This window comes from Solea solea, chromosome 2, assembly GCF_958295425.1.
Source record: "Solea solea chromosome 2, fSolSol10.1, whole genome shotgun sequence".
Lineage (NCBI taxonomy): Eukaryota > Metazoa > Chordata > Actinopteri > Pleuronectiformes > Soleidae > Solea > Solea solea.
In genome coordinates, this window is record NC_081135.1 from 6183297 (window position 1) to 6210456 (window position 27160).

General features: G+C 38.9%; 1 protein-coding gene across 3 annotated transcripts in view; it reads right to left on the minus strand.

Moving 5' to 3' along the window:
* LOC131448985 (interleukin-1 receptor accessory protein-like 1) overlaps positions 1-27160 on the minus strand; it is a 238457-nt gene that overhangs the window by 82455 nt on the left and 128842 nt on the right. For all 3 annotated transcript variants that reach the window (XM_058621857.1, XM_058621867.1, XM_058621846.1), the window contains 2 exons: positions 24543-24729; positions 24176-24329 (listed from right to left, as the gene is read on the minus strand). In XM_058621857.1, coding sequence (XP_058477840.1) covers positions 24176-24329; positions 24543-24729 — 341 coding nt within the window. The remainder of the gene's footprint in view (positions 1-24175; positions 24330-24542; positions 24730-27160) is intronic.

Consider the following 27160-nt stretch of genomic DNA (forward strand, 5'->3'; position numbering starts at 1 on the left):
TCCAAACCTGGCAAGGAAACAAAGTTCTGGTGTCTTCTATTTAATAAACACAAAGACTATGAGGTTGATTTTTGGACAATGTGATGTCCTTTTAAAACCAAAGCACACAAAGTATAGGAGAAGGAGCTCAACTCCCAAACTCATGCTATTCCATTGAGTTTATTCCATCTCATAAGATTCACATTAGTTAAACACAAAAAAACGAAACCAACCAAATAGAGCGAAAATATAATAATAAGCATATTGGCTGAATGTTTCAAGGCTTTTACTAAAATTCTCCATTGCATAATATTCCCCAACTATGTTTATATTTCTACGTTTGCTGACGCTGGCTTGCAACTGTTGTTAAAACAGTAATGAAGCCATATCTCATGTTTTATGTGAAATCACAAAATGTTATTATTATTTGTTATTATATGAATCCATTAGATAATAATTTTGAATCCTTTATGGTAAACCCCCCCCCCCCCCCATTAAATGTGAAATTAAATCATTAGATATAGACAACAAAAACATGTATTGAAACAGTAAACATTGATAACCCTCTTTACCTCTTACTTTAAATATGCTTCATCAGTCTGTTGTTTATCCTGTTTACTTCATTCATTTAATATCATGTTTAATTTATTTTTAATTTTTTTAAATAATTGATAAATGATATCTTTCTTTGCATGTTCACCATTAAGGTGCTGTACTGTTGGACCTATACTCTGTTTATAAAAGTAGTAGATACACAAATATGAGACACATTAGTGAAGCGGGCTGATCTTCTTAATATCTGGAGAGGGTTATTGTGAGTGGTGATGGACAGGCTCCTCACTCTGGGGCTACAAACACAACCAGCTTGACCTGCTTCACACACACACACGGACACTACATGACCACACACAAGAATGGTGGAAAGAATTGTGCTGTGTGTAAGCTAGGGAGAAAATCTTTAAGTGTCACTCAGAGGCCATGTGATCTGCTTTCCCTGTGATCACGTGATGATGGATGGGGGGATGGAGCAATGAAAAGGAAAAAAAAAAGGACCTCGTTCTCTCCCATTAACTCTACTAACACCTTCTCTCCATCCCTATCTGTCTGCTGTGTGCTGTGCTTCTCTGTCACTCTGTCTGTCTGTTTCTGTCACTTAAGGGGGTTAAAGCGAGGGAAGATGGAGGGAGGGGATGGAGGGTTTTGGTCCTCTGTTCATACCTCATTAAAGACCAGTCCAGCCGAGATAGCTTAAGCGGATGGAGTGTGTATCTCTGTGTGTAATGGCATTTGTTTGTGAGCAGATATTTTTTTCGAGGAAACCTATTTAAAAACACATACATTAAAGTGGTTTTAGAGCAACATTTGATAGTCATACAAATGCCAAAGAAAAAACACATCATTACTGGACCAAATTGCATAAAGCTAAGTTGATGACAAAATGGTGGTGATGGCGATGCGGTTTTTTGTGCATCGCCATTTTGTGAATCCGAGGGTCTGAAGCCTGAGGGCAGTTTTCCAGTTGAGGATCCAGCTTTAATAAGACCAGACAGGAACATCTTTTGTTTAAACTTTTACCTCCTATTTTCTGCCCTCGGGGTAAGAGTGGCACCATGTACAGCCTCCATAAACTATACTTAAGTTAACAGGAACAGAAACACACTTTTTTTTTTATGTTATTTAAAGGAAGCTAAATTTACTTTTCTTACGTATGGAAGGTCATAATAAAAAGGACTCCTTCCCCAACATAGTTGTGCAAGAATTAAATTAAACTTAAAGATGTTATCGAGAATATACAAGATTTATCGCTTGGATAAATAAATAAGAAAACCAGTAATTGTTGCAGGGTAGATGGTGCGTACTCGACCCAACACTTAAATACAACACATACGTCATTTGTTAGATTTTGGGCAGTAGAACCCAAGATAACATTAGCCTGTCAAAGATGGAGGACATGACAGTGTTGGGCATTGGTCGGGTTTATCCACACTAACTCAGACGCTCCCTTCCAATAGATTTTAAACAAAAAGCAATGTTGCTGGCACAACTTTTCTATCAAAATCTTTTGTTATATCTGAAATGACTGTATTCTAGGGAAGATTCGAATTTTTAACATCTATATTCGAACAGTCACATGCTCATAAGTAAAGAGGCTCGTGTTAAAGTCAGCAGTGATTCATACATTCACATAATGAGCTGATCTGATGATTTAGTCCCACAGATTTGACCTCAAGGCCAATATAGACGGAAACTTACAAAGATTAACAAAACCTCACTGAGTCATACTGAACATTTATCCCCACATAATGCAAAATGCACTCTAAATAACAAATTAATTTGACTGCTTCAGTGGGATGTGTGTGACCAGCCTGTGGGTGTGGACAAACATAAATGGGAGATTCAATAAAAGGCAGAGGACATACGCACCGCTGGTGAATTATATTTAGTCTCTCCTCCTGCGTCTGTTTAATGTCCTAGCCTGACTTTAAATTTTAATTCTTAAAATAAAACAATGGCACAGTCAAATATACATGTACATGCTGACTTGCAGGCTGCACAGACAGCTGAAGGTGACAATCCAAAACTGGCAAGGAAACACAGTTCTGGTGTCTTCTATTTAATAAACACAAAGACTATGAGGTTGATTTTTAAACAATGTGATGTCCTTTTAAAACCAAAGCACACAAAGTATAGGAGAAGGAGCTCAACTCCCGAACTCATGCTATTCCATTTCTTTTATCCACACTCAGACGCTCCCTTCCAATAGATTTTAAACAAAAAGCAATGTTGCTGGTGCAGCTTAAGATAATGAATGTATAATTCAAGGCACAGAAAATGTCTGATGGCTTAAAAAAAAGAATTTCCTGACTTTAAAGCTGACTGACAGCCAACCAAGTGATGCATCTTTTAAGAAAAAACAATATTTCTCATGGTTTATTGGACAGGTAAAAAGTAGCTTGATGTACATCAAGAACAATTATAGTGATGCGGCTTCCACCAAAGGGTAAGGGTTAGGTTTTTTTTTTATATTTATTGATGGAGCTTTTGCATTTGAAGAATTGTGAATTCAAATGTTTTATTGTTGTCATATCAAATACGACCTCCGAATTAGTCTTTTTTTGCATAATTTTACCTTTTAGAATGTAATTAAAATGACAATGCAGCGTTTTCTTTGTGTTTCAAACGGTTTCCTAAAAACTGAACCGAAGGCTGAGGGACCTCCTCAGCACCAGAGGAGAAGAAATTTGTCAGCAGCTGTCAGGGGCTGTTAAAGTTTTGATAAACAAACCGCTGCATACTCGAGGCAGACATGATAAATGCATCAAGTTTCCAGGTGACCAGCCAACTAAAATCCTCAGTTTGTCAAATAATGCTGTTAAATATTACAAGTCCCCCTGATGATCAGAAGAAGAAACACCATTAGTTAAAAATCAAAACAGAAATACAATATTTTCTGCACATTACTGTGCTGTGCTGTGCGTGGAAGTACACAGACGTGGCAAACAAGTACTTACAGGATTTTATTGGTCACTTTTCTATTTTAGTGTTAAATAAATAGGTCAACAGGGTTAATGTGACCTCAGCTGCAGGTAAAGTGCTTTCATTACCACACAATGTACAATTTCTGTTCGACAGAATACAATTTTTCAGCACTGAATGCACAAAATGTGCGGACCAATAAGATTAGTAGGTGTGCCGTAAAGGTGCTGTGTGTATTTTATTTTGCTGGTAAAATAACTGTTATTTTTGACCTTAAACATCACCTGGAAGGTAGTGGGTGAAATGGAGCAGAAGGGAGAAGTGCAGTTCCCTCGATAAGCTCTGTGACAAAGCTTGTGGAGTTCTTCTTCAGCCAGAGAAAAGTGGGGATGCTGTACTTTACTACAAAGGACATATTGGAAACATGAATTAAGATTTATTTAGAAGCTCTACTTTTTAACGGTTTCGCGTGGGACGATTACGATAAATTCTTTTTTTTTTTAAATGGGAGACGCAACAAACTTTATCAATGTTTTAATCCAAAGAAAGACGAAACTAGACGATCCAGTCAAGACGCAGGACCACACACCATTTCAGGGAGGTGATTTAACGTGTGATTTAATGCGCGATGTTTTGTGCTGTGAAACGCAAAAAAAAACTAAGGACCAAGTCAACTTGGCTTGTACAAATTACGGCTTTAAACAAAAGAACACAACATCCATTTCCCAGTCAACTCGCTCTCATTGGTTATTGCAGTTTCTGTTCACGCCCTCTTTGAGCAGAACCCCTGTTTAATAGTTAAATAACAAGGCAATCAGAGATGGCAGACTTCACCCCATTCACGCAACCAGCCTCTGTCGGCCTCTGTTGGTAATTTTTAGTAGTCAATGCTGAGGAAATTATACAGATCTTTTTCCTTATTAGTTTTCTGAGTATTTGGCTGGCACTTGCAAAAAATGACACGCAGAAATGTCCTCAACTTGCACAGATGTTTCATTAAATGATTTGGAGCACAAAATAAAGTTGCTGGATTTGTTGTTGCCTGTCGTTCCTCTTCATCCTCACACCTGGTAGTCCTCCTGCCAACATGTTCTGTTGCCTTCAGGTCTTTATACCGTGCCAGTTATTGGAACAAATTGAATCTACTGTCATGTTCCTGGAGCTACTCTGCGGTGATGAGTGCTTTTTTACATGGCAGGTGATGCCGCTGGAAATATCCACTTACTGTGGCCACAAACTCTCGCTTTCCAATATTATGGGTAAATTGTGGCTTTCAAGTACAGCTCTACTGTTGAATGTACAGTATGGTGTCATCCAAAGCTATGGTTACCTCTCCTCCTCTTTCCTCTCCAATTTTGGTGACGGTGCCAACTATGGTCTTATTTTCTAATTCGGTGGGAACTGTGGAATGTATTGCAATGCTATAGCAGTGTTTTTTAAATGTCTATACTATAATGTTTATCGCTCAACATCTCCACTGTGCTCTTCATTGTTAGTGTACCGACTCCATTTATTTCATGCCACCTCCACCTCTCGACTAAAAAGCACGTGTCAATGAGAACTGAGGTCTGAGGTTTAACAGCACATGTGTTTAAAAAAACAACATACTGTAGTGTATACTGTATAACACCACCAATAATTTTGAGCCATTTTGCACAGCTGTGGCATTAAAACATTTTTGTTTTGCTGCACTTTGTTGAATAGAATTGAGTGGTTCAAAAAAATCTGGCTTGGACTAAATGATGCAGAATAAATGTGTGTCCCAAGGCAGGATCATTTGCAAAAACCCTGTACTAAAGCATGGTTCTGCACACCAGTGTTATAGTATGCTTTCATTAGCACTCTATTATGTTAAACCACCTCTGACCACTTCTACCAATGATTTGAACTTCTGCTAACTGTAAGCACCCCCCTCAGAGACCCCCTCGCCCACTTTGTTTTTACAAAAGAATCAAACCACGCGGCTGAAAGTCTCGTTAAGATGGATATTTTTGAGGTGCAAGAGATAAATCTTTCAAGTGAAAAAAAGATGCTGCTTGTTAAAAACAAACCCAATGCACTGAGAGCCAAAATGTTGGAACTTTGAAAACACTGAAAAAAATGTATTATTGGCAAAAAAAAGAAGAAAGTACCCTAAAGAAATGACGCAGCAACAGTCTCCAAGGATACTTGTTGAAAAATACCAATATAGGAACCCTGCAGGAGTGGAACATAATAAGAGTATATTTCCTTATTGAAAAAGGTGTTGTTTTAGAAGATCCATCAAAACAATTGAATATGAGATGGCTCAAAGGAAGGGACAATACATTCAGGGGAAATCACATAAATCATATAACTGCCAGCACTGGGAATAGCTTCAGCGACTTCACTCGCCACTGAGCGACACTGCACATAATTAGCCACAATGGTCATATATGGTACAGTGTGATTTTTGCTGTAATGAGATGTCTTTTTCAATCTGACACACACGTTGTGAACTCCGTGCCACTGTAATCACTTGCACCACTGAACAAAAAGTGTCAAAACATGGATCATGAGCGGCTAAATTAAACACGGAGGGTTGGGAAAGAGTTGCCTGGTAATTAGAGGCCTGTACTCATTAGTCACTTTTTTTTCTGCAGCAGGGGCCATGCACCCGCCTTGGAAATGTGTTATTCGATAAGAGCGTTGAGAGGAAGGAGAAGAGGGTGATACGTTTCAAGCTGCCAAGCCTAAAATATCCCAGAGGGCAGGAGTTGAGGACAATTCAGTGGTGTTGCTTGAAGTTGCATGAAGAAATGTGTTGTTGTTTGGCTGTAAGGATGTTCAGACTGGTTTAATCATGGTTAACCCACTAAGCTTGTGTCAACGTAGCACAAAATACATTGAAATATGAGCATCTTCCGATAGAAACATACTTATTTTCACATGTTTTCACAATTAAAATTAAGTAAATGAGTGATTGAGAAAAAGAGCAACAGTATCTGTGACGCAAAAAAAGCAGAGAATAACCTTTTGGTGCTGGACATCAATGGTGAGAATGTGATAGACGAAGCATCGCAACACCACAAGACTTTCATGTAGGACGACCAGGCAGAAGGTGTGAGTTTTTTTTTATTAGAAACTGTTTGGCTTTGACGCAAGGCCATGTGACACATGTAACACACGTGACACACTGTAGAAAATCAATCTTTATCTCACAGTACAAACAATAATCTTCACAAAATTGTGATGATTGTCAGAATTACTAGCAGCAGTTTCAGGCAAAAGTGCACTTGCTCACATAAAAAGAAAATCAATGTTATAAAGGCCAAAAATGATCCTTTGTTGCTGCAAAATTTTGATACAAATATTAAGATTCAAATAATCAAAACATTTCAAATGCTAAATTATAGCCCTCAATGAACAGGGCACACATTTTTGCATTGGCTTTCATTTTTTGTTTTATTTTAGAAGAATGTGGTCAGTTTTGGGTGGATTTCACATTTCATATGCACATTAATATTTCTAAGATTTCTAACATGTATGGACACACAAACCAAACCAAAATATGTAACTGTCTAACTGTTATCTTTTCCTGCTTTCCACCATCATCACTATCTTCATGTTCACATTTCTATATTCCCCAGTAACTTCTATGAAGTGGAGTCGACAAAAAATATACTATTGATTCAAAAAAAACCTTCGTTTATATACTGCGTTCTCAGCTGTTTGTCTTAGCTTTAAATCTAACTACTCGACAGGCAGTACCTATGTACTTCCCTGTAATTAAAAAGTGAATTAATCTTGAGCGCTGCCTGTCATAAATCCACCCATTTTTATCCCCTCCCCCCAGATATATTCAGAGAAATCAATAGTGGTATTGCTATGTATATATGGCAGTGGGAATCAGTTTGGCAGGTTGCCTTTGGCAGTGCTACACTTCCTGCTTTGGCCATGTTATTCTCCGCTTCTATATGAGGACTTGGATGTAACGTGTGGGAGTGTTTGAGCAGAGGGCTGTTTCACTGGAATTTAATTTGAAAAAAAAAACTGGAAGACATAAAAATGGCTTGGATTTTCAGCACCTGTTACGCAGAGAGAAGGAGGGAGGAGAAGACATGGGAGAATTACGGTTTATGAGACAAGTTCTTTTGTCTCAAAAAAATTGGAAATGAAGTGAGATAACGTTGCAATTACGCAGATGTGTAAACCAAAGCTGTGTGCTGTAATTAATCATGATTGCTTTAATTACACTTTGTTTTTGCCTTAATGACGACTAAAAAAGGAGACAAACAGCAGAGGAAAATATAGAAAATGATGGATCTTTTGCCAAATGACACTCTGCAGATTTACACTAGCTATGTTGAGATTTCACTGCTGTGGATATTAAAAACGCCAATTCTCTCCCTACGGCAAATAAGTTCTGTCTCATTGCAGTTTCCCCAGAACACTGAATAATTTCTCCGCTCTGTCTGTAAAAACTTGCCTTTAAGTCCATTATTTCCCTATTTTCCATAATCAAAGCCACGTCTGATACAATCTTTTAATTAAGATTTTACAAGTTGCTTCCTCCAGCTAAAAAAATGATTTCTTTTAGTGTTGCCACGTGCTTCACAAGGACAAATTATACAATATCTTGGCAGATCAGTCATCGTGCACATCTTCGCCACAGTGAGGACTTCTTATTTACACTGCGCTGCACGACACAGATGACAGTGAGCATCCAACGTGGACAACATGGTGGAACAGGCAACTTGGCAGCTCTTAATTATCATTTCATTATTATCATTTTTGATTTTATTTTATGTTTTTACACCCTAAGGTACATGCTTTTAAAAGTAACAACTGAGAGGTTGTCATGGCAACAGCTGTTTCATCCACGTTCGCTTTCTAATGTAAGATCACTGCTTATACATGTGCATATCTCTTTTTACATTCATTCAAGGTCATCACTTTTTACTTTGTATTCGAATATATATCTATGTACAGTATATATATATATATATATATATATATATATATATATATATATATACACATATACATATATATACACATATACATATATATGTTTTTTGGTTTTATACCAAGTTTGCTGCAACTTGTTGACCTGCTGTTGCAGCAAATGACAAAGATCTAAGTATAGACTCAACATCAACATATCTACTAGATTAAGTACTATGTTAATGTGTACTACTTTTATTATATATGCCACAGTTACATAATCATATAATTAAATAATTGTGATATGGATGCATTGCACGGTAGCTAAACCAAGCATGGTTTCTGTAGCAAAAACACAAAGGGATTACACGAGCAGACACATAAGCTACATAAAAGCACAAAACAAAAACAAATCTCTACAGCGACCAAGAGACAAAAATCCCACCAAATGAGAAAAGCTGTGTGAGCTTTTCTCGACAAATGTAATGTGTGCGTGAGGAGATTCAAAAAACTGGCAAATATGGCAGTGATAGCGTTTTAAACCGCTCTCATTCAAGGCAAGTGCATAAAAATGTATAAAGCGCTGTCGGGACAGTAAACCTCCTGGGACCTCTGGACAACAGGAGAAGTAATACAGCGCAATGAGCTGCCTTTCACCCAACGACCCACAAGTGAACGTCCATGAAGTTTGCTGCCAGATATAAAAAAAAAAAAAGGTGAGTCTGCAGTCACAGCAGATGCAGTTTGTTTTACAACTGCAACAAAATCCTGCAGCTGCTCCTTTTTGAAATGTCTGTCACAATAACATCGTGTCCTCTAAAAAAAAAAATGGCAGGAGCTCAATCTGGCAGGTGTTTGAAGCAACACTAAACATTTTGTTTCATGATGGAGAAATTAGGTCTGCATTACAGGTTACCAACACTGCTAACCTATAGCACACAATTCATTAATGTCATTAGCCAGCAGCCATCACTGATACTGACACTGACAAATGACGTCAGGAAACTGCCCAATGCAAGAAGTAAAACTGATGTGCACCTCTTCTGATCTGGAGGCCTCTCAGCATAGTTTCCACTTTGATTGCAGCTGTTTATTCACCACCTGTGTTTACTTGAAATCTATACTCCACTTATGGGTTTACTTACAATCGCTGTTTCTCCACAGTCCACAAATACCACCAAACTGCGCTTAAACAAATATGTTTCTTTCTCCTAATGTTCCAGTCAACAAACCGCTCTGATCAAATATTGGCATTTGCCTTTAACTGCCGGGGTTAGATTGGTTGTGTCGGATATTACTGTACCAGATGTTATTGGCTGTAACATCCTGCGGAATATGCACTGAGTGTAGCAAAAAACGCTCTGAATTATTCATCAAAGCTGCCTCCAGCATTCCCCTGGAAAAAAATATGATTAAACCTCTGGGCTTTAGCACTTCCATAAAGAAGGGTATGATCGTCTTTAAAAAATACAAAGCTCTCAAATGGATGTTACATAAGAAAGAACAAATCCCGCGCCAGGCGTATCAGAGGTGGAATAACGTACCCTCACATCTGCCTCCATATGCAGGTAAATCAGAGTTGTATTTATTCCAATTGCAACCTCCATGGTCTCCGACGTGTCACTTTTATAGTGGTATCATATTGCCGTTTTTAAAACTGCATCCTAAATTTATTACACAATTTCTTTAAAGTGTGTGTGTGTGTGTGTGTAAAATATGCTAATACTGTACTAATTCACTTATTTAGATTCACTGCAGCCCCAGCAAATCTAATAAACATCCTCACTTCCAGCCCAAGACACATTTAGAATGAATAAACAAGTAAAACAGTTGCGGATAGAGGCTTTTTAACAAAACTCCTTGTCGTCCTTTCACTGAACTTGCCAACCAAAGTGACCGACTAACCCGGCCAGCCCTCCAAATAAAACGGTGTCTATTTGACTTGAACGCTATTCCAACCTCCTCCTCCTCCTCCTCCTCCGCTTGTTGCCAGCGACCTGTTTAATTCCAGAGCCGCAGCCATTTCTGCACAGTGGGCTCCTATTGCGGAGCTATGACGGCCTCCTCCACTCCCCCCTCTCCTCTCCCACTGCCCACCCCCCACCCCCTCTTCCTTCCTCTCAGCTCTTTCTGCCAGTGGCCCTGCAAATCTCTGGAGGCTGCCAGTGCCAAGCGTTCCAGCTGTTTAAACAGGTCAGTGGTTAGCGTCAGGTGCCAGCGGTGGCTGTGCCATCACATCGCCCCCCCCAACCTCCCCCAGAATCTGTGCCTCAAAGCCCAAACTGTACTGGTGGTGAGGGGCATTTCATCGCCTCACCTTCCTTTGTTTCTGGTGTTTGTGTTCAATGATGCTCAATGACAAAGATCAGAGCTGTGTCATAAAATGGTGGACGACACGTCTGCTCTTTTCCTGAGCAAGGATGATCCAGGTAAAATAATGGTGAATGTAGATGAGAGAGAGAAACCTATGCAAGATTTAAGCCTGTGGAAAACTGGGACGTGACCTCTGCCAAATTTAGTAACTCATTACATGGAAGTCATTTTTAAAATTTAAACAAGACATAGAAAGTGTCAAAAACATTAAAGGTTGAAAGACTCTTGACATAATCTCCGGTCCTTCGTTCTAAAAATGTGTCTTTCAACAAGACGGCAATTCATGAAAACTGAAGGACATGACAAGCGTCTAATTTATTTCAGACTTTAAAATATTAAAAGGACTGTTTCCAGTCATAAAGCTCAAAGTTAAAGTCAGGTTTAATGTTTAGATTACAGCGTCGAGAGCATGGGATGTTTTTAACATGGGTTTGATCATAAGGTATGAACAGTCACGGAGTTAAGATGAAGTGAAATTACACATAATCATTACAGATAATTATCAGCAGGGTGATAAGGAAATAAAAAGATGATTTTTATATTTTCCAGATCACACATGAAAATCTGTTATTCAGACATTTTTATTCCTACAATGCAGAAAATAAACAGGTTCATCTGTTTGGTTCTTCTTAACTTATTGCAATGTGTTTTTATATTATGTAGTTTTTTTCTCATAACAATTAGATTACTAGGAAACATAAAACACCTGAGGCACAAGCTAAGGAAAGCCTGTGGATAAACTCATTGTCTTTGGGAAAAGTTTGTTAAACAACAAAAACAACGTGACTAAACTTCTTAAAGTAGACATTAAAGATCTTATGGAGAACAGGTTAGCGGGTAAATGCCTCTTTAAACATTCAGCAGTAACATTAGCATTCTTTCGGAACATTGATTGAGTCCACTCGATGCATGTTAATTTGAGTTTTTTTTCTTTTTTTTTAGCTTTCTTCTCCGATCCAGCGTGCAAATCTGTTCTACCTGAAGATTATTTGCCATCTCCAATATAGAGTGAAGCTTTGGCCATACTCTAGTTTCCTCCCACAGTCATAAACATGCAGACGTTAATTGAACACTCTAAATTGTAAGTAAGTGAGTAAGTGAGAGTCCGTTTTTTGGAGGAAGGATGCAGCGTGCAAATGATGATAAATCATTTCTGTCCACATCATTTCCTGCCATGAACGTTACAAACTGCCCCTTTAAATGTTCACCATAGTTACGCAAATGTCAGGGAATTATATGTCTATGATGTCACTGATGGGGGCACTTAGTACTAATGACAGGTCTGCCCCTGCATGTAGTCTAAGAAATAGTTCATTGAAATGACTCTCTAATTGCGACTAGCTCCAGATCTGTCACAGACAGAGCTCCGATGGATTAAATCTAGAGAGAGAGAGCTGAATATGAATTAAGCATTATCTGAAGAGCATGAGTGACTCTTTAAGAATGTGGGGGTGGCTCATCTCTCACACACACACACACACACACACACACTTTGCTCTTCTGTCATATCGCTGCACGCAGCAAACACACTTTGCCCACAGATGCAGCTGACCAGCCACCCCTCTCTCCCAGAACCACTCGTCCACAGACATTCCAAATCAAAGTTTATTTCTGGTTCTGTTCAGATGATTGGGCAGAACGTGAGTGAGTTCTTGGCTCTGCTGACCTGTGTGATGAGGCTCACTGTTGCGCACAGTGGACAGTGACGTAGACACGTGCAATCCCCAGAGCTGGGTTGGATGGAGTCTTGAAAATTGTACTCAATTTTACTCAAAAAGTGAAAATATCATTTTTGAAACATTATGTTCTCTCTCATTTTTATGTCAACACAGTCAATAAACCTCCTGTACATTTGTTCCGGCCCATATATGTGTGGATGATAACTGCTGGTGGTCACTGACGGCTGTATCAGCATCAGATTTTAATTGGCTGCTGTAGCTGTCGAGGACAGCAGAGACCTTTTGATTTGGCCAGACTGTCACAGAGCGAGCTTTAATTGGCGTGTGGAGCAAACACATTAGAGCTCAAGTACTCATGCATGCGCCTCTGTAATTTATTACATAGACACTCCAATCTGAAATGTTGATACACCATTAAACTTAACATGAATGAGGTCCTGATTGTGTTATGATGCTATCAAGTGCTAACTGCCTTATGTCTTTTCCTTTGATATAAATTATTTGTTGATTGTATGGCAAACGAGGAGCACAGTCTCACTTGCCGCGTGGACCAAACATCGAAGAATAAATGTCAACAGGCAAAAATACACAATTGCAATTCTTCTGACTGATACTGCGGTGTTATCAAACTTATAAATAAGTTATAAATTTGTAATAAATTTGAAATGTGATGGAGCATTACCACATGGACATATTAACGTCAGTATTAAAATACAAGGATGAAATTCAAAATCCAAAAGCTTAATTTGTTCCAATGGGACAATTGAAAGACTTTAACAACACAATAACATTTAAGAATTATTATGAAAAGTAAAATAACAGATAGAAAACATTTAAGAACAGATATGTATTGTTTCCAACATGTATGTAGTACATTTTCTAAATTTGCATCAAGCACTTTTTGCAATTTTTGAATCTAACTGAATTGTTACAAATTTTAAATTAGGAAACAGATAGAAATAGTCTAGTGTTCAGCACTAGTTGTGACCATTACCTATTGGGATAATTGTGCACATAAATCACAATATTTATGAATCAATATAACCACAAAAACCTCTGAGCTGGCAACACACTGTCTCTGAACAATCATCTCCTTCCCCCACTTGTGAAATTTCCCTCTAAATCTCAATCTTCCCCAACTCAGACTCACATTGTTTACTTTACTTGTGCTTTCTCATAAATAAATTTAAAAAAAGAAAAACGCAAATATGCCCCGAGTCACAGTTCAGCTCCAGCCTTCCTTTTAAAAACTCCAGCATAAGCCTGCTTTAGAGCCATTAAAATAACTTGTCATGACAGTGTAGCCTGGGAGCAATGCAATCAATTTCCATTACATCAAGGCCCAACTGGGCATCACCACTGAACTAAGTGCTGGTAAGCAATCTCCCTTCTCCAGGGAGGTTTGTGTGATGGCGTCTGTGTGTGTGTGTGTGTATTTGTGTGACTGTGCAGCATTAAGAGAATGTGATTCAGTGTGTGAAAAAAGCAATGGTGGCGACATAGTAGGGAGCAGGAGACTTTTCTGCCTAAATAAAAAGCAAGGACTGACAATAATAATGTTTTATTCATGAAGACTCCATGAAAATCAAATTGTAAATAAACGAACAGAAAATTTCCCTCATTAATATCATGTGAAATTGTCGGCAGCTGAACAATTCTGGAGTCATCTCTATGTGGTGAATCTCTCCCTGAAGTGATTTAGAATGCACCTTTTGTAAAAGCCCAATCTGCAACTAATTAACATCAGAGTAATTTATGCCACAAAATTGATTTCTGCTCAGACTAAATTATGCAAAAGCCCTGTCCTGTGTGCCGTCCCACTGTCTTATCTCTGTGGTGGAATCAGTGGATTGACACGTGGCTGAAGTGTCCTTGATGGAACACTTTTTCTGCCAACTGTCAGAGATATCAGAGGCGGGAAAAGATGGCTAGCCTTTGAGGCTAGAGACGTACAGTATCTACTCGTGGCCTTGAGGGGAGTCATGAATATAAAGTCCCTAACACTCCTGTATTGATTCTTAAATGCAGCATTACAGTCATGGAAAATCACTTAAACAACTCTTCTAACGGTTTGCATTGAAGTGGCAAAAACGCGCACGTTATTTTCCTACATCTACAACTCGGATCCTCGGCTCTGCACCAGCGTATGGCGGCGTCACATTAACACAAGTTTAGCACTGATTTTCACATCTCGAAATCTGAGGCACTAAGTGAGCGCTAATTAGCAGAGCGCCATTAATTATGTAACACGTCATCTTAATTAGCAATCCCAGATGTACAGTGTGTCAGAGGAGCATTTGTAAGCACAGTGCACTAATTGATAGATACAGTATTTGACAGGATGTATAACATCAGGCAACCGCAAAGGTGACAGGTTTGGGGATCTTAAATCTCTACCCATAACATTATGAAGGTGTCGAGGGAATATTTAGACGCTTTATGTTAAACATTTGCACGATGAAGTTTGACGACGGACGTGTGAAAAAAGGATAAAGATAAAAGGGGCACAACTGAGAAAGCCATGTGTCAATTCAGTAACTGGACACTATTATGCTCTTAATCCCAGGTTCATATTCTCAGGGATTTTGTCTTTCTTCTTAAAAAGAGCCAGATCAATGCGTGGTAGCAGAAGCAGCAACACAGACATGAGACCACCTGACCTTTTTTTTTGCATTTTTTACACCATCTGTTCAAACCAGCATCACATCTGTTGCTCGGCTTCACCTGCTCCTCGAAGACCTCGTCTCTTAGGCAAAGCTGTTTCTGTAAACATCCACTCCAAACAGCTCTCGGTTCAGATTTCGAAACACAGATTTAATAACATAACACAAAAAAAATGCACAAATGATAAGTTATTAGGGTGAAGAAGGCTTCAACCATGTCCACCTCACAGCCATTTCTGTTGGAATACAGAGTACAGAGGAACATGTGGTGAAAGTCAGTAATATTATTGGTCCAGTAAGTTTAGTTTAACCCAACAACATTTTTAATGCCTTAATCATCCAATCTAGAATCCAGAACGAGTAAAATTGCAAAATCACTTAAACGATTTGATAAATGGAGCAGACATTATTTAGTAACAAGCTTATATAACCAATGTACTGCATAAAAAAGGTACTAATTATGAGTAAATGTCTCAATATCTGGCTGCAACTATAATTGCATAAACAGGATAGTGTTGCTAGGAAAGAAGTTATTTTAAGATGAAGTACATCCATGATCTTTTGATAGATCTATTTATTACAGCCTCCACAGGCTTTTAAAAAAGCCACGTGACATATACAATAAAATATGTTCAGGTGCTTCTTAAGATGGAAATTGTTTATATTTTCGATATGATGAATATCTACACGACATCACGCGCCACATGACATATGAAATGTGGGGGAAAAACAATTTCCATATTTCAAGGTAAAAGGGTGCATAGCTGTGACTAGCAGCCGTCTTGTAGATGAATTAGTGATTGAGTGACTCACTCAATTTTGATTTGACTCCAAAACACTTGCTTGTATGTTAGCACTCTTCCATACATCCTGGCTATCATGTTCTTGTTTTTCATTGCTTATTTTATTGCTATTTGGTATTTGCATTTTATATAGTGTTGAAGTCAAACCTAATTTAATTCAGTCTAATGATAAGTTATTTAACTTGACATTGATTTCCTATTTTGAAGTTAGTAGATACATGAGTAATTGCCGGTATCAAAACAAAAACACTGGGGTTTGTTAAGTCTTATTTTACTTCACGTTCACAGAGATCATGTTTTTTTCGCAGATCTCTTATACTCTGTATAAGGTTTAAAAATACCCTACAAACTTAATACTGTGACAATCTTCCTTCCCATAATTGAATGAATAATGATATGTCTATACAAATACAGTAAATACTGCAGTACACCATTGCCAGTCATCACATGCTACAAAGACAAAACACCACAGGGAGATAAGACCAGTGTTTGCTTAAAACAGCATTTGCGCCCAGAAAGTGCCACCTCATCAAACAAGGGGACGTGGATCAAAGTCATCGTACATTGCGGAGAGCTCGCCAAGTCAAAGTCATTCCTGGAGCTTTTTAGCGCCTATTTGTACATGGGGCTTGTATCTCGGAGGCCAAGGCAAAAGGCAAAAAAACAAAAAAAGCCAATGGCAATTATCTGTCACTGTTTCATGGAAGCAAACAATGTAAACAGTGCAGATGACCTCGGGCTACAAAGGGATTCAAACGCAGGGAGACAGCTTCCTCTGAGCTCTGTAGCTGTGAGTGTTTTTATCTGAGGAATTCATGGTGGAATCATTATGCTGAAGCTTCCCTCTCCCCGCAAGTCTAAAAAACACATTTGACAGTTATACGTGCATTTCAGTAAAATTACAGCCTGTGTCGATGTCCAATAAACACTTCAGTCTGAGGAACACTGCACTCTGATATTTTCTCTCTTGTTTCACCCACTTCCTCCCTGTGCTCCACAATCACATCTCCTGTGTGCTGCTCCTTTGATGGCACCAGCAGGTGGAAGCCCAATGGGATGCTGAGTGTTTAATACAGTACAGCAAACACACAGAGATGCTGACTGATCAGTGTGCAGCATAGAGTTGATAGCGATGGCAGGGGGAATGGGGGATAAAAAAAAAAAGGCCAAACCACAGAGGGAGGAAATGGGGTCATTGCACAAGACAAGGGGTGGTAAGCTACAGCACTGATGGGGGAAAATCTCCTTGATTGACCAATTATTCTGTTATGAGAAGACTAAACCATGTAATATTGATAACCATTTCTGAAATGAGACACACGAAAATTGGCAGGTATACCTGGGACTGTTAAACTCCGGTGAACCGGCAAAAGACGGCGATTATCTTGCTTCCTGTTGAGATTTATTTTGACTCCCGTGTCACTGTGCGTGAAATGTGACGTCACAAGCGACGGAATAAAATTAGCTGGAGGAAGATGAGAACGACAGGAGCATCATAGAGCTCAGCGACAAACTTTGTATCTTGTACTTCAGTCATTATTTGAATTGGTCTTTCATTCGATGCTAATAATGAAATGAAAAATATTATGCGCTTTATTTATATATGAATAATGGTTTGGCTAACGGCTAGAAGATGAATGCATGTCATATTGTTGCACCATAATTTGCATTGATAACAAATATAAAGACAATGAAAAAGAAATCAGTGTGTTTATCTGGATTTTCTGTTCCCAATAATTCTGTGTCGATCACAGCCAAAGCCAATAATGAAGTGAATGCCAATTAAATACATTCCCACTTGTCAAATACCCGTTTATACCTGGGATTTAACCGATGTTTGGACCAGTAGGAATGGATTATGTTGCTATTCTGTTTTTGTAAATACAACTTCTTAAATTCTTTGGTGTTTTCCTATTAATTTAGTTACAAAAACATTTCCTAGTTAAATGCATGTTAGAAAATATGCTCTGTTTTGTTCTAACAGTTTTTTCAGAGACCATGAAAGTATTATTGACTGAACAATGACTTTGTTTCTGTTTTGTTTTGTCTTGCACCTGTTCACAACAAGCTCGATCAAGGACGGCTGAAGGGGCTTTGACCACAAGGCTGACAGGCGAAGGTGGGAGGTATCGGTTGCTTTCTTCACATTTATCCAATTTTTTATTAGGCTTAAGAAAAAAGAAAGAGTCAATTCATATTTTCCCCTTTTTTTTCCTAATACTGTTGCCCATTCCCATAGCAACCAGATGTTTCAGTGACATACTTAATTAATCCAGATGTACTGGGATGCATCCCCAAGTGAGTGCAAGTGAGAATAGCAATCAGTTTCTGGACATGTGAGAGTGTTAAGATAATAATGTATACAGACATTGTGCCACAATGTCTGTGGCACAATCAGTGGCAATTTCTCGGATGAGACTCCCACAAATATATCTCTAATGGCTTTAACTCAAAGATAAACACAAAAGAAAACGTTCAAGAAGTTAACATAACGCTATGGCTACAATAAATAAACTCCTCACTCCTCCAAGACTCAAAGAGTTGAAAAACACAGTCGGCCCCAGCAGGAGATGATGAATTCAAACCACAGCGGACTCACTGAATAATGACACGCTTCATTTTTATTCATAAGTATGTTCTCTAATAGACTGACAAAATATCAAAGGTAATGATATAAAAAGATGCAAAAATTAATAAACCTCATCAAGCACCTGCTGCGTTCACTGTGTATCAAATTCACAAGAAGAAAAGGATTTCTGAATCCATCGAGTGCGTATTCCTCTCTTCTGCAGTGGCACCTTGGCCAGATTAATTATCTTCCATCAATTAAAGGAGCAATTATATTCCAACCTCCTTCATATGCTAATGAGTCAACTCGGAGATTGGAGGGGAAATTGGTAATGGCCACCAAATGGTGCTGGCAGAAGATAAAGTTTGCAGAATAGAGGAGTGAGAGAGGCGGTGGTGTCATATTAAACAGAGGAGGTAAATTGTTTATTAGTATTAGCAGGAACACAGAAGTGTAATGTTCTCTAAATGAGATCAGAGTGGAAATGGACAAGTGGCATTATTTAAACTGTACCTGTTCACTCACAAGCTGCAACTGAAGCAAATGTCACGTTTATTTCTACTCAGCAAAAAACTAAAGTGATTTAGCTGCGCACGGAGAACAATAGAAGTATAAAAAATCAATATGTTTCAGCTGTAACAACATTCATCATGCTGACAGGATTGCATATATTAAAAACAAAACAATGAAGTCAATATTGAAAGGACAACAAACAAAGTTTAGCCCAAAGCCTTTGATGTCCACAGAGGGACTTAAGTTTGTGTTAATGAACGTGTTTGTCGTCTCATCACTACTGTTGTTGATCTCCAAAAACCTAATCTTACTAATACAGCATTGATATGCAGCCTGATTTACATGAACACGCCAAAGGGTGTTTAAGAAAGTAGCACAGGAGACTATAGCCCTTTGCAGTATAATGTATATCTTCTACTATGTCAATATCTCTATATATATCATCAGCTGACATCAGAGGTTTACACCTGGTATTAATGTTTGATTTTTATAACGGTCATTCATTCCAACTGCAGTACGACTCTACAACAACAGTGTATAAATATTATAACGATGTTTATGTCCCTGTTGTTATCACGTTTAATTTTTGGTCTGCCATAACGCCATACATTCATTGTATATTTTTACCACCGAGAGAAACTGCACCTTATTACATATGTATATTTATATTTATATATATATGTAAATAATTTCTTTCCTACTTGTATTACTTACTTGTATATTGTTTATTTGTTTGTTTATTATCTATTGTTGAGCTGCTGTAACGCCGTTTTCTCTACACTGTGAGATAAATAAAAGCTATCTTATCTTATAATTTTCTCTTTAGTCAATAAAGGTCAAGTGTCAGTGTTTCAAGGACACAATCAGACTTCAGACTAGTTTGAAAGACAAAAGCAGAGATATTTTTTTTTTTTTTTTAAATATGATTTGAACAGTTTTTCTTGTTGATTTGAACTTCTCAGGCTGTTTGTTTATTCCTATGCATCCGCCTCCTCTTCATCATCCAGACGCACCTCGCTGCGTGCCGGTACAAAAACAGAAAAGCAGGTTAGCGTCAACAGTCCTGGCTCATTAGCTGCACCGACAGTCTACTCTGCCCACCACAGTTGCTGCTACCTTGTATATCTGTTTTCATCCCTGCTCCTTTAGTCTGTGCTGTTTAATCTAAGACATCAAACGGTGCACATTACAAAGACACCATAAAAGCCCAAATTTCATTTAAAAAAGAATGTCGCCTCCAATCACCCAGCAAGGGAGCTCATTATGATTTTAGCTGCACTCATTATCATGGAATCTGACCTTTTGTCCCATTGCACTGCTTTGAGAGAGCCTGAAGGCTGTTGATAAGAGGGTTTTGATGATGAATTTGAATGATCTGTGGGAGGTTGATAATAAAATTAGACAAAGGTTTATATAATACTTTAAAATTAAGTTCTAAAAAATGAAGATCATGTAGGTGGAAAGGTCAGGCCTGAACCATTTGGAGAACACTTCAAACTGTTTTCCTCAACAGGAATGAGCCTAATTCATGAAGCAAATTCAGTAAATTCCATTCGATTTGTTTATTGATAAGTCTGTTATGAAATGTTAAGAGGAGGATTTCTACGAAATTTAAAAAGACGTAACCTATATGCACAAAAATGCCTAGTCCATGACAGATCTGGAGTTTTTAATAGCATATATTTTAAAATGTTCAAAATGATGTACCAGATATGTACCAAAGATGTAGTAAGATGTAAAGTAAAAGTTTTGTATTAACTTTTAAAAACTTTTCTTCCTATAGAAAGTTTTTAATTTTCAGCTATGTTGCAATGATCTTGTTTAATTGCACATTATTTTCTCACTGGCTGTACAGTGCCTTGTGAAAGTATCCGGCCCCCTTGAACTTTTCAACCTTTTGCCACATTTGAGGCTTCAAACAAAGATATAAAATTGAAATTTTTTGTCAAGAATCAACAACAAGTGGGACACAATCGTGAAGTGGAACGAAATTCATTGGATAATTTATACTTTTTTAACAAATAAAAAACTGAAAAGTGGGGCGTGCAATATTATTCGGCCCCCTTGCGTTAATACTTTGTAGCGCCACCTTTTGCTGCAATTACAGCTGCAAGTCGCTTGGGATATGTCTCTATCAGTTTTGCACATCGAGAGACTGGAATTCTTGCCCATTCTTCCTTGCAAAACAGCTCGAGCTCAGTGAGGTTGGATGGAGAGCGTTTGTGAACAGCAGTCTTCAGCTCTTTCCACAGATTCTCGATTGGATTCAGGTCTGGACTTTGACTGGGCCATTCTAACACCTGGATATGTTTATTTGTGAACCATTCCATTGTAGATTTGGCTTTATGTTTAGGATCATTGTCCTGTTGGAAGATAAATCTCCGTCCCAGTCTCAGGTCTTTTGCAGACTCCAACAGGTTTTCTTCCAGAATGGTCCTGTATTTGGCTCCATCCATCTTCCCATCAATTTTAACCATCTTCCCTGTCCCTGCTGAAGAAAAGCAGGCCCAAACCATGATGCTGCCGCCACCATGTTTGACAGTGGGGATGGTGTGTTCAGGGTGATGAGCTGTGTTGCTTTTACGCCAAACATATCGTTTTGCATTGTGGCCAAAAAGTTCAATTTTGGTTTCATCTGACCAGAGCACCTTCTTCCACATGTTTGGTGTGTCTCCCAGGTGGCTTGTGGCAAACATTAAACAAGACTTTTTATGGATTTCTTTGAGAAATGGCTTTCTTCTTGCCACTCTTCCATTAAGGCCAGATTTGTGCAGTGTACGACTGATTGTTGTCCTATGGACAGACTCTCCCACCTCAGCTGTAGATCTCTGCAGTTCATCCAGAGTGATCATGGGCCTCTTGGCTGCATCTCTGATCAGTCTTCTCCTTGTTCGAGATGAAAGTTTGGAGGGACGGCCGGGTCTTGGTAGATTTGCAGTGGTCTGATACTCCTTCCATTTCAATATGATTGCTTGCACAGTGCTCCTTGCAATGTTTAAAGCTTGGGAAATCTTTTTGTATCCAAATCCAGCTTTAAACTTCTCCACAACAGTATCTCGGACCTGCCTGGTGTGTTCCTTGGTCTTCATGATGCTCTCTGCGCTTTAAACAGAATCCTGAGACTATCACAGAGCAGGTGCATTTATACAGAGACCTGATTACACACAGGTGGATTCTATTTATCATCATCAGTCATTTAGGACAACATTGGATCATTCAGAGATCCTCACTGAACTTCTGGAGTGAGTTTGCTGCACTGAAAGTAAAGGGGCCGAATAATATTGCACGCCCCACTTTTCAGTTTTTTATTTGTTAAAAAAGTTTAAATTATCCAATAAATTTGGTTCCACTTCACGATTGTGTCCCACTTGTTGTTGATTCTTGACAAAAAATTTCAATTTTATATCTTTATGTTTGAAGCCTCAAATGTGGCAAAAGGTTGAAAAGTTCAAGGGGGCCGGATACTTTCACAAGGCACTGTATATAATGGGGATAAATGGCGGGTCATTTCCTGAAGAACTGAACCCTGGAATGCTTGTAATCATGATTAATTGTGAAAATGAATAATAATTGTATGTTTTACAGACAAAAGTAATGAATAATGAGAATCACTGATTAAACATGAGTCATACAGTGATGCAGAAATGTTTATACATTTGGTGGTGTGAACTAGATACAACTTTTTGTCCTGAAACACTATCCTTTCCCTCACAGAATTCCAGTGACAGCATAGATGAAACCACAGCAGCCGTACACACAAATCAACCGCAAACAAAACCCAACAATCCAAAACAGAAATTGCAGAAATCCATGCAAAGCCCAAAGGAAAGAAAATCTTCCTTACAGGAAAGAAACAGAGGCACACATCGGAACAAACACCGTCTTTGAATTCCTGAAGATAAAAGCACTGACATGTTCACACAAAACAATGAGACCTTACATTGCTCTTTGTTGCCTTGAGGCAAAACACACAGTAAAGCCCAGTTCTGAGCTAAACTTATTAGCATCCCAAGTCGTAAATATCCATACACTACAGCAGCACTTCATGTCCCATCACTATCAGACTAACAGCCAATTTCTGAACAACATTGGATATATTGATGGCGGAAACTGTCTTTAATTTAACCTTCAAAGGAACTTACACCATATCCATCATTCATCCATTATCCTTACACTTCGAGAGCCCTTCACAGCATGCAATGAGCATGTTTTACAATGACTGACAGTAAAAATGACGCATAACTTCATCAAGCATCTTCCCCCGTTCTGAAGAGACATTAACAGTATTCTCACTGGCTGACATTTTGAGACATTTCGAGTGTGGTGTGATTTACGACTGAACCCAGCCTTCGCGGGAGTCTGTCTTTGTCTCTTTTAAGGGAAGATAAAGTGTAATCAGGTAGCAGTTAACAACCAACAATTTGTCCGACCCTCAAGACCACAAAACACGGTGGCAGCCGCACTTAAATGTAACAGCGCCTCCCTCCACTTCCAACCTCTTCACTCCTATGTTTCTCTTCAGTCTGCGTCATTGTGCGTTTCTTTGTAGCCTCACACCACTACAAGAAAACGAGCCAGAGAGAGGAGAAGCTACTGTCATTACACTGTGAAATGTGAGGAATATTTTGTAATGGAGCGAATCTTAAAGGACTCTTTGACAAAAGAAAAATGAATTAAAGAGTCTAACAGGCTCAAATAGTAAATAAAACAGAAATAGTAATTTAGTCATTATGAACTCTGTGCTGCTGTTTATTGACTGAAAACTAAAGAAAATGTGTGTAATTAAGTAGTAAATCTCTCGATCCACGGTGCCTGCTGCGTCAACCTTGGCTGTGACAGTGGCAGCAGCGAGCGAACTGTCAGCCGCTTCAGGTGGAGGCTTAAATATTTCAGCAGCCTTAAGAAAAAGTGCTGAATTGGCTCCGCGTGAGTTCCACCACTTAGCAATTAAAGCAGGTGAGCAGTTGCAAAGACAATCGACAAAAAAAGTGCAGGGATCAGCTTTAAAAAGCAGATTTCTTGCAACAACAACCACCAGCCGAGGACATGTTTACAGCACAATCACCAAACGCAGTGCAGGAAAGTGTATGATGAAAACAATGTGTTTTTTTGTTGTTTTTTTAAATTCACAAAACAGTTGTTTATGCTTTAGCAGGGAGTGTAGCGCTCTGCAGCTTTAACGCTGTAAAGAACTAGAGTTGAACGTTTCTTTACCTGTGACTGTCAGCTCCGTCGTTCTCCGCACAACAAAGTTCCCGACCTGCAATTCGCACGTGTAATTCCCAATGTCGTCTTCCCGTACATCCTGGATGGACAGAGTGTCCCTCCGTCTTTCTATGGTTTGTCTCCATTGCTTTGGTTTGCATTCCTTCATTCAGAACAGAGAAAACAAGAACACACAAGAGACAAGAAAAATCTGAATAATCCTCCTTTTGTAATGCTGCAAGAGAGGCGACGTTTCATATTTGAGCTTATCATTAAGCAGAGTGAAGGACAATTTCCTCTGTGACAAAACCATAATGATTCATTATTGAAAACGCAGTCATTATTTGTGCATGAAACGAATCAAATAAGAGCTTACCTTGTACCACACAATCTCAGGCTCCACCCCTGGCTGTATATACTCCTCGACACCTGTGCAGGTAATGTCTTTGCTTTTGCTCAGTTCGGCTTTCTCAAAGAACCTCATTTTGGAGTTGTAGCAAAGGTCTGTGTCGTTCTCCGCCACCGTGAGAGACATGGACACCTTCATGCAGTACGTTGAATTCCTGCCGAGACACAACATTTATGAATTTTGAGATGTTTACCATACTTAAAGTATTTTTCAAACGCAGAGAGAAACAAGAACAGAGACAAACTTTTATCTGGAAAGCAATTCAATTATTTTGTGTTACAAATTGTGTTGCATGTGTGTCAATATGGAATCATAGTCGCTAATATGATCATTGATCTGGACAATTATAGACATTTTTCATTCCATTATTGCAGTTTGAGTATACTTCTAAAATATAAAATGGAAAACTGTTCACACACACACACACACAATATATATTATATGTACAGTGTAAATGTGTGTACAAGAGGCAGGGAGGCGCATGCTAATGTGGAGCGACACCTCTTGAATGTCAACAGAACCTGAAGATTGATTGAGCCTTTTGTTTTCATGTGTTAAGCAGATACAGTGCGAGCTAGCAGAAAATTACTCGCTGCAATTCATGTACTGTAACTGCTCAGGTCATACACATAAAGAACGGAATTTATAACGCAGGGGAACAGAGGTGTAAAATGCAAGATTACTTGTAATCTTTGGAGGCTGCATGCTTCCCTGGGCTCACAGACACTGATGAGCATTCAGCCATGATGGAATAAACATTTCATTTTCTTTCTGCTTGGTACATATCGGTGTATCCCTGCAGTGATTTGTGATGCTCTGGTCTGTTTAAACTAGTCTGGGCTGTGGATCAGAGTGACGCGCCACAGCCACATGAGAGGGACGCACAGCTGCAAAGCTTTTACAGCAATGCTGTTTGGGTCATTAATGAAATGGCGATTTGGAGATTGAATCTGCTGCTTGAATAATTCTTAACAGAACATGGGAATCAATGAACACATTGATTCACGGTGAACGTTGTGCCGTTTGAAAGAGAGGAACTGAAGCAAAGGTCCGTGATGATCAATGAATTCAATGAGAGCAACTTTTCTTTGCCCAAACTGGCTAATAAGACTGTCACAACTGACAAGTGCTGCAGCACGCCTGCAGTAAATCCCTTCTGGTTAAAAGACCAAACAAATTGTCAGTGTTTAGCAAAATCTTATTGCTAATTTTCCAACTAAAGCTGGTTACACAAATTGAGCTGAACCAACAAACAATTACAACCATGTTAAATCCTCACATAATTGCACAGCATTAGCTGCTTCGTGGATTAGCACAACACATGCTGGTCTTCGCTACAGGGTCGAAAACAAACAATGCCTCGCCCCTTCGAACTGGGCAGTGCCGCGTGTGTGTGTGTGTGTGTGTGCGCAGCGTGTGTGCGGCAAGTGTGCCGTTTTCATGAAGGTGGGATGCAAATGTGACATGATGTGGAGATTATCCCAGACAACTTCTACCAGATGGACACCTGTGCAAATGAGATCCCATGGGTGTGCTCTCCTCCCTGTTAAATATTCTGGCCAACGCTGATAAAACTCGCCTGCTGGTGGAAGAGAGGGAGATTCTGTCATCCACTCCGCATGAGTGATCGATGGTGTGGGCCAACACTTTGTCCTACAATGTCTTTCCAACACTTCACATCCATCACAATGCCTTTTGGTGATCTCCTGGCTATTCACTAAGCAGGTATGGCGGATCATGAAACCCATCCGAAGACATACGCAGAAAAGCGATCCTGCTACTGCTGCTCCTCCTGAGACTTAACCCCATGCTACGTACACATTCAATACTCAACTCCACCAGTAATAACAAGTAGGGTGATGCCACGGAATTAATGGAAGAGAATGTCTGTCAAATGTGTCATATTGAAGGGGATGTGCAATGTCAAGAGACTGATACATAGCATCCTGCATACATCAACAGAGAAATGTCAGGATGACAGCTATACCGTATACGACTGGAGGGCTGGCAGCTGCAATATGCAGCCAATGCCGTGAAATTATAGGCAGTGGTCATAGTTAAGCAGACTGCTGACAGGATTATGACCGACACACCATATGGCTAATACATACATTCATGTAGGCAGTCATTGCATCTCCCACAGTTTTTCCTACCTGCCCTTAAACTCAGTAAGCGTTTAGATATTAAATAAGAGGAGGCAGAATTGATTGGGAAAAATCTCCTGAGAGTCGGCGGCACCTGTGGGAAAATTAATGAACTAACTTAATGAGTATCTTAATTAAACCAACTCCTTCGTAATAGAAATTAGATAGCGGAGTAACCACTGATCATTCATTAGAGCTTATGCTCAACTAATTCTTAGAGAATTGTCCCAGTGTAACGGCGATGTCACAAGGTGAAAGGACGTAATGCATAAAAGATTTCATAATTCTAAGTGTTTTGCAACAAAAAAAGAGAGATATAAATTCACAATATAAAAAAGGATTAAAATGCTTTCAATTTACTTTTTTTTTAACTGTCAAAAGTTTGTTCTGTAAAGGTTGTAATTTTTAATAAGGCAACATCCGAATGGTGTCACGAGCATT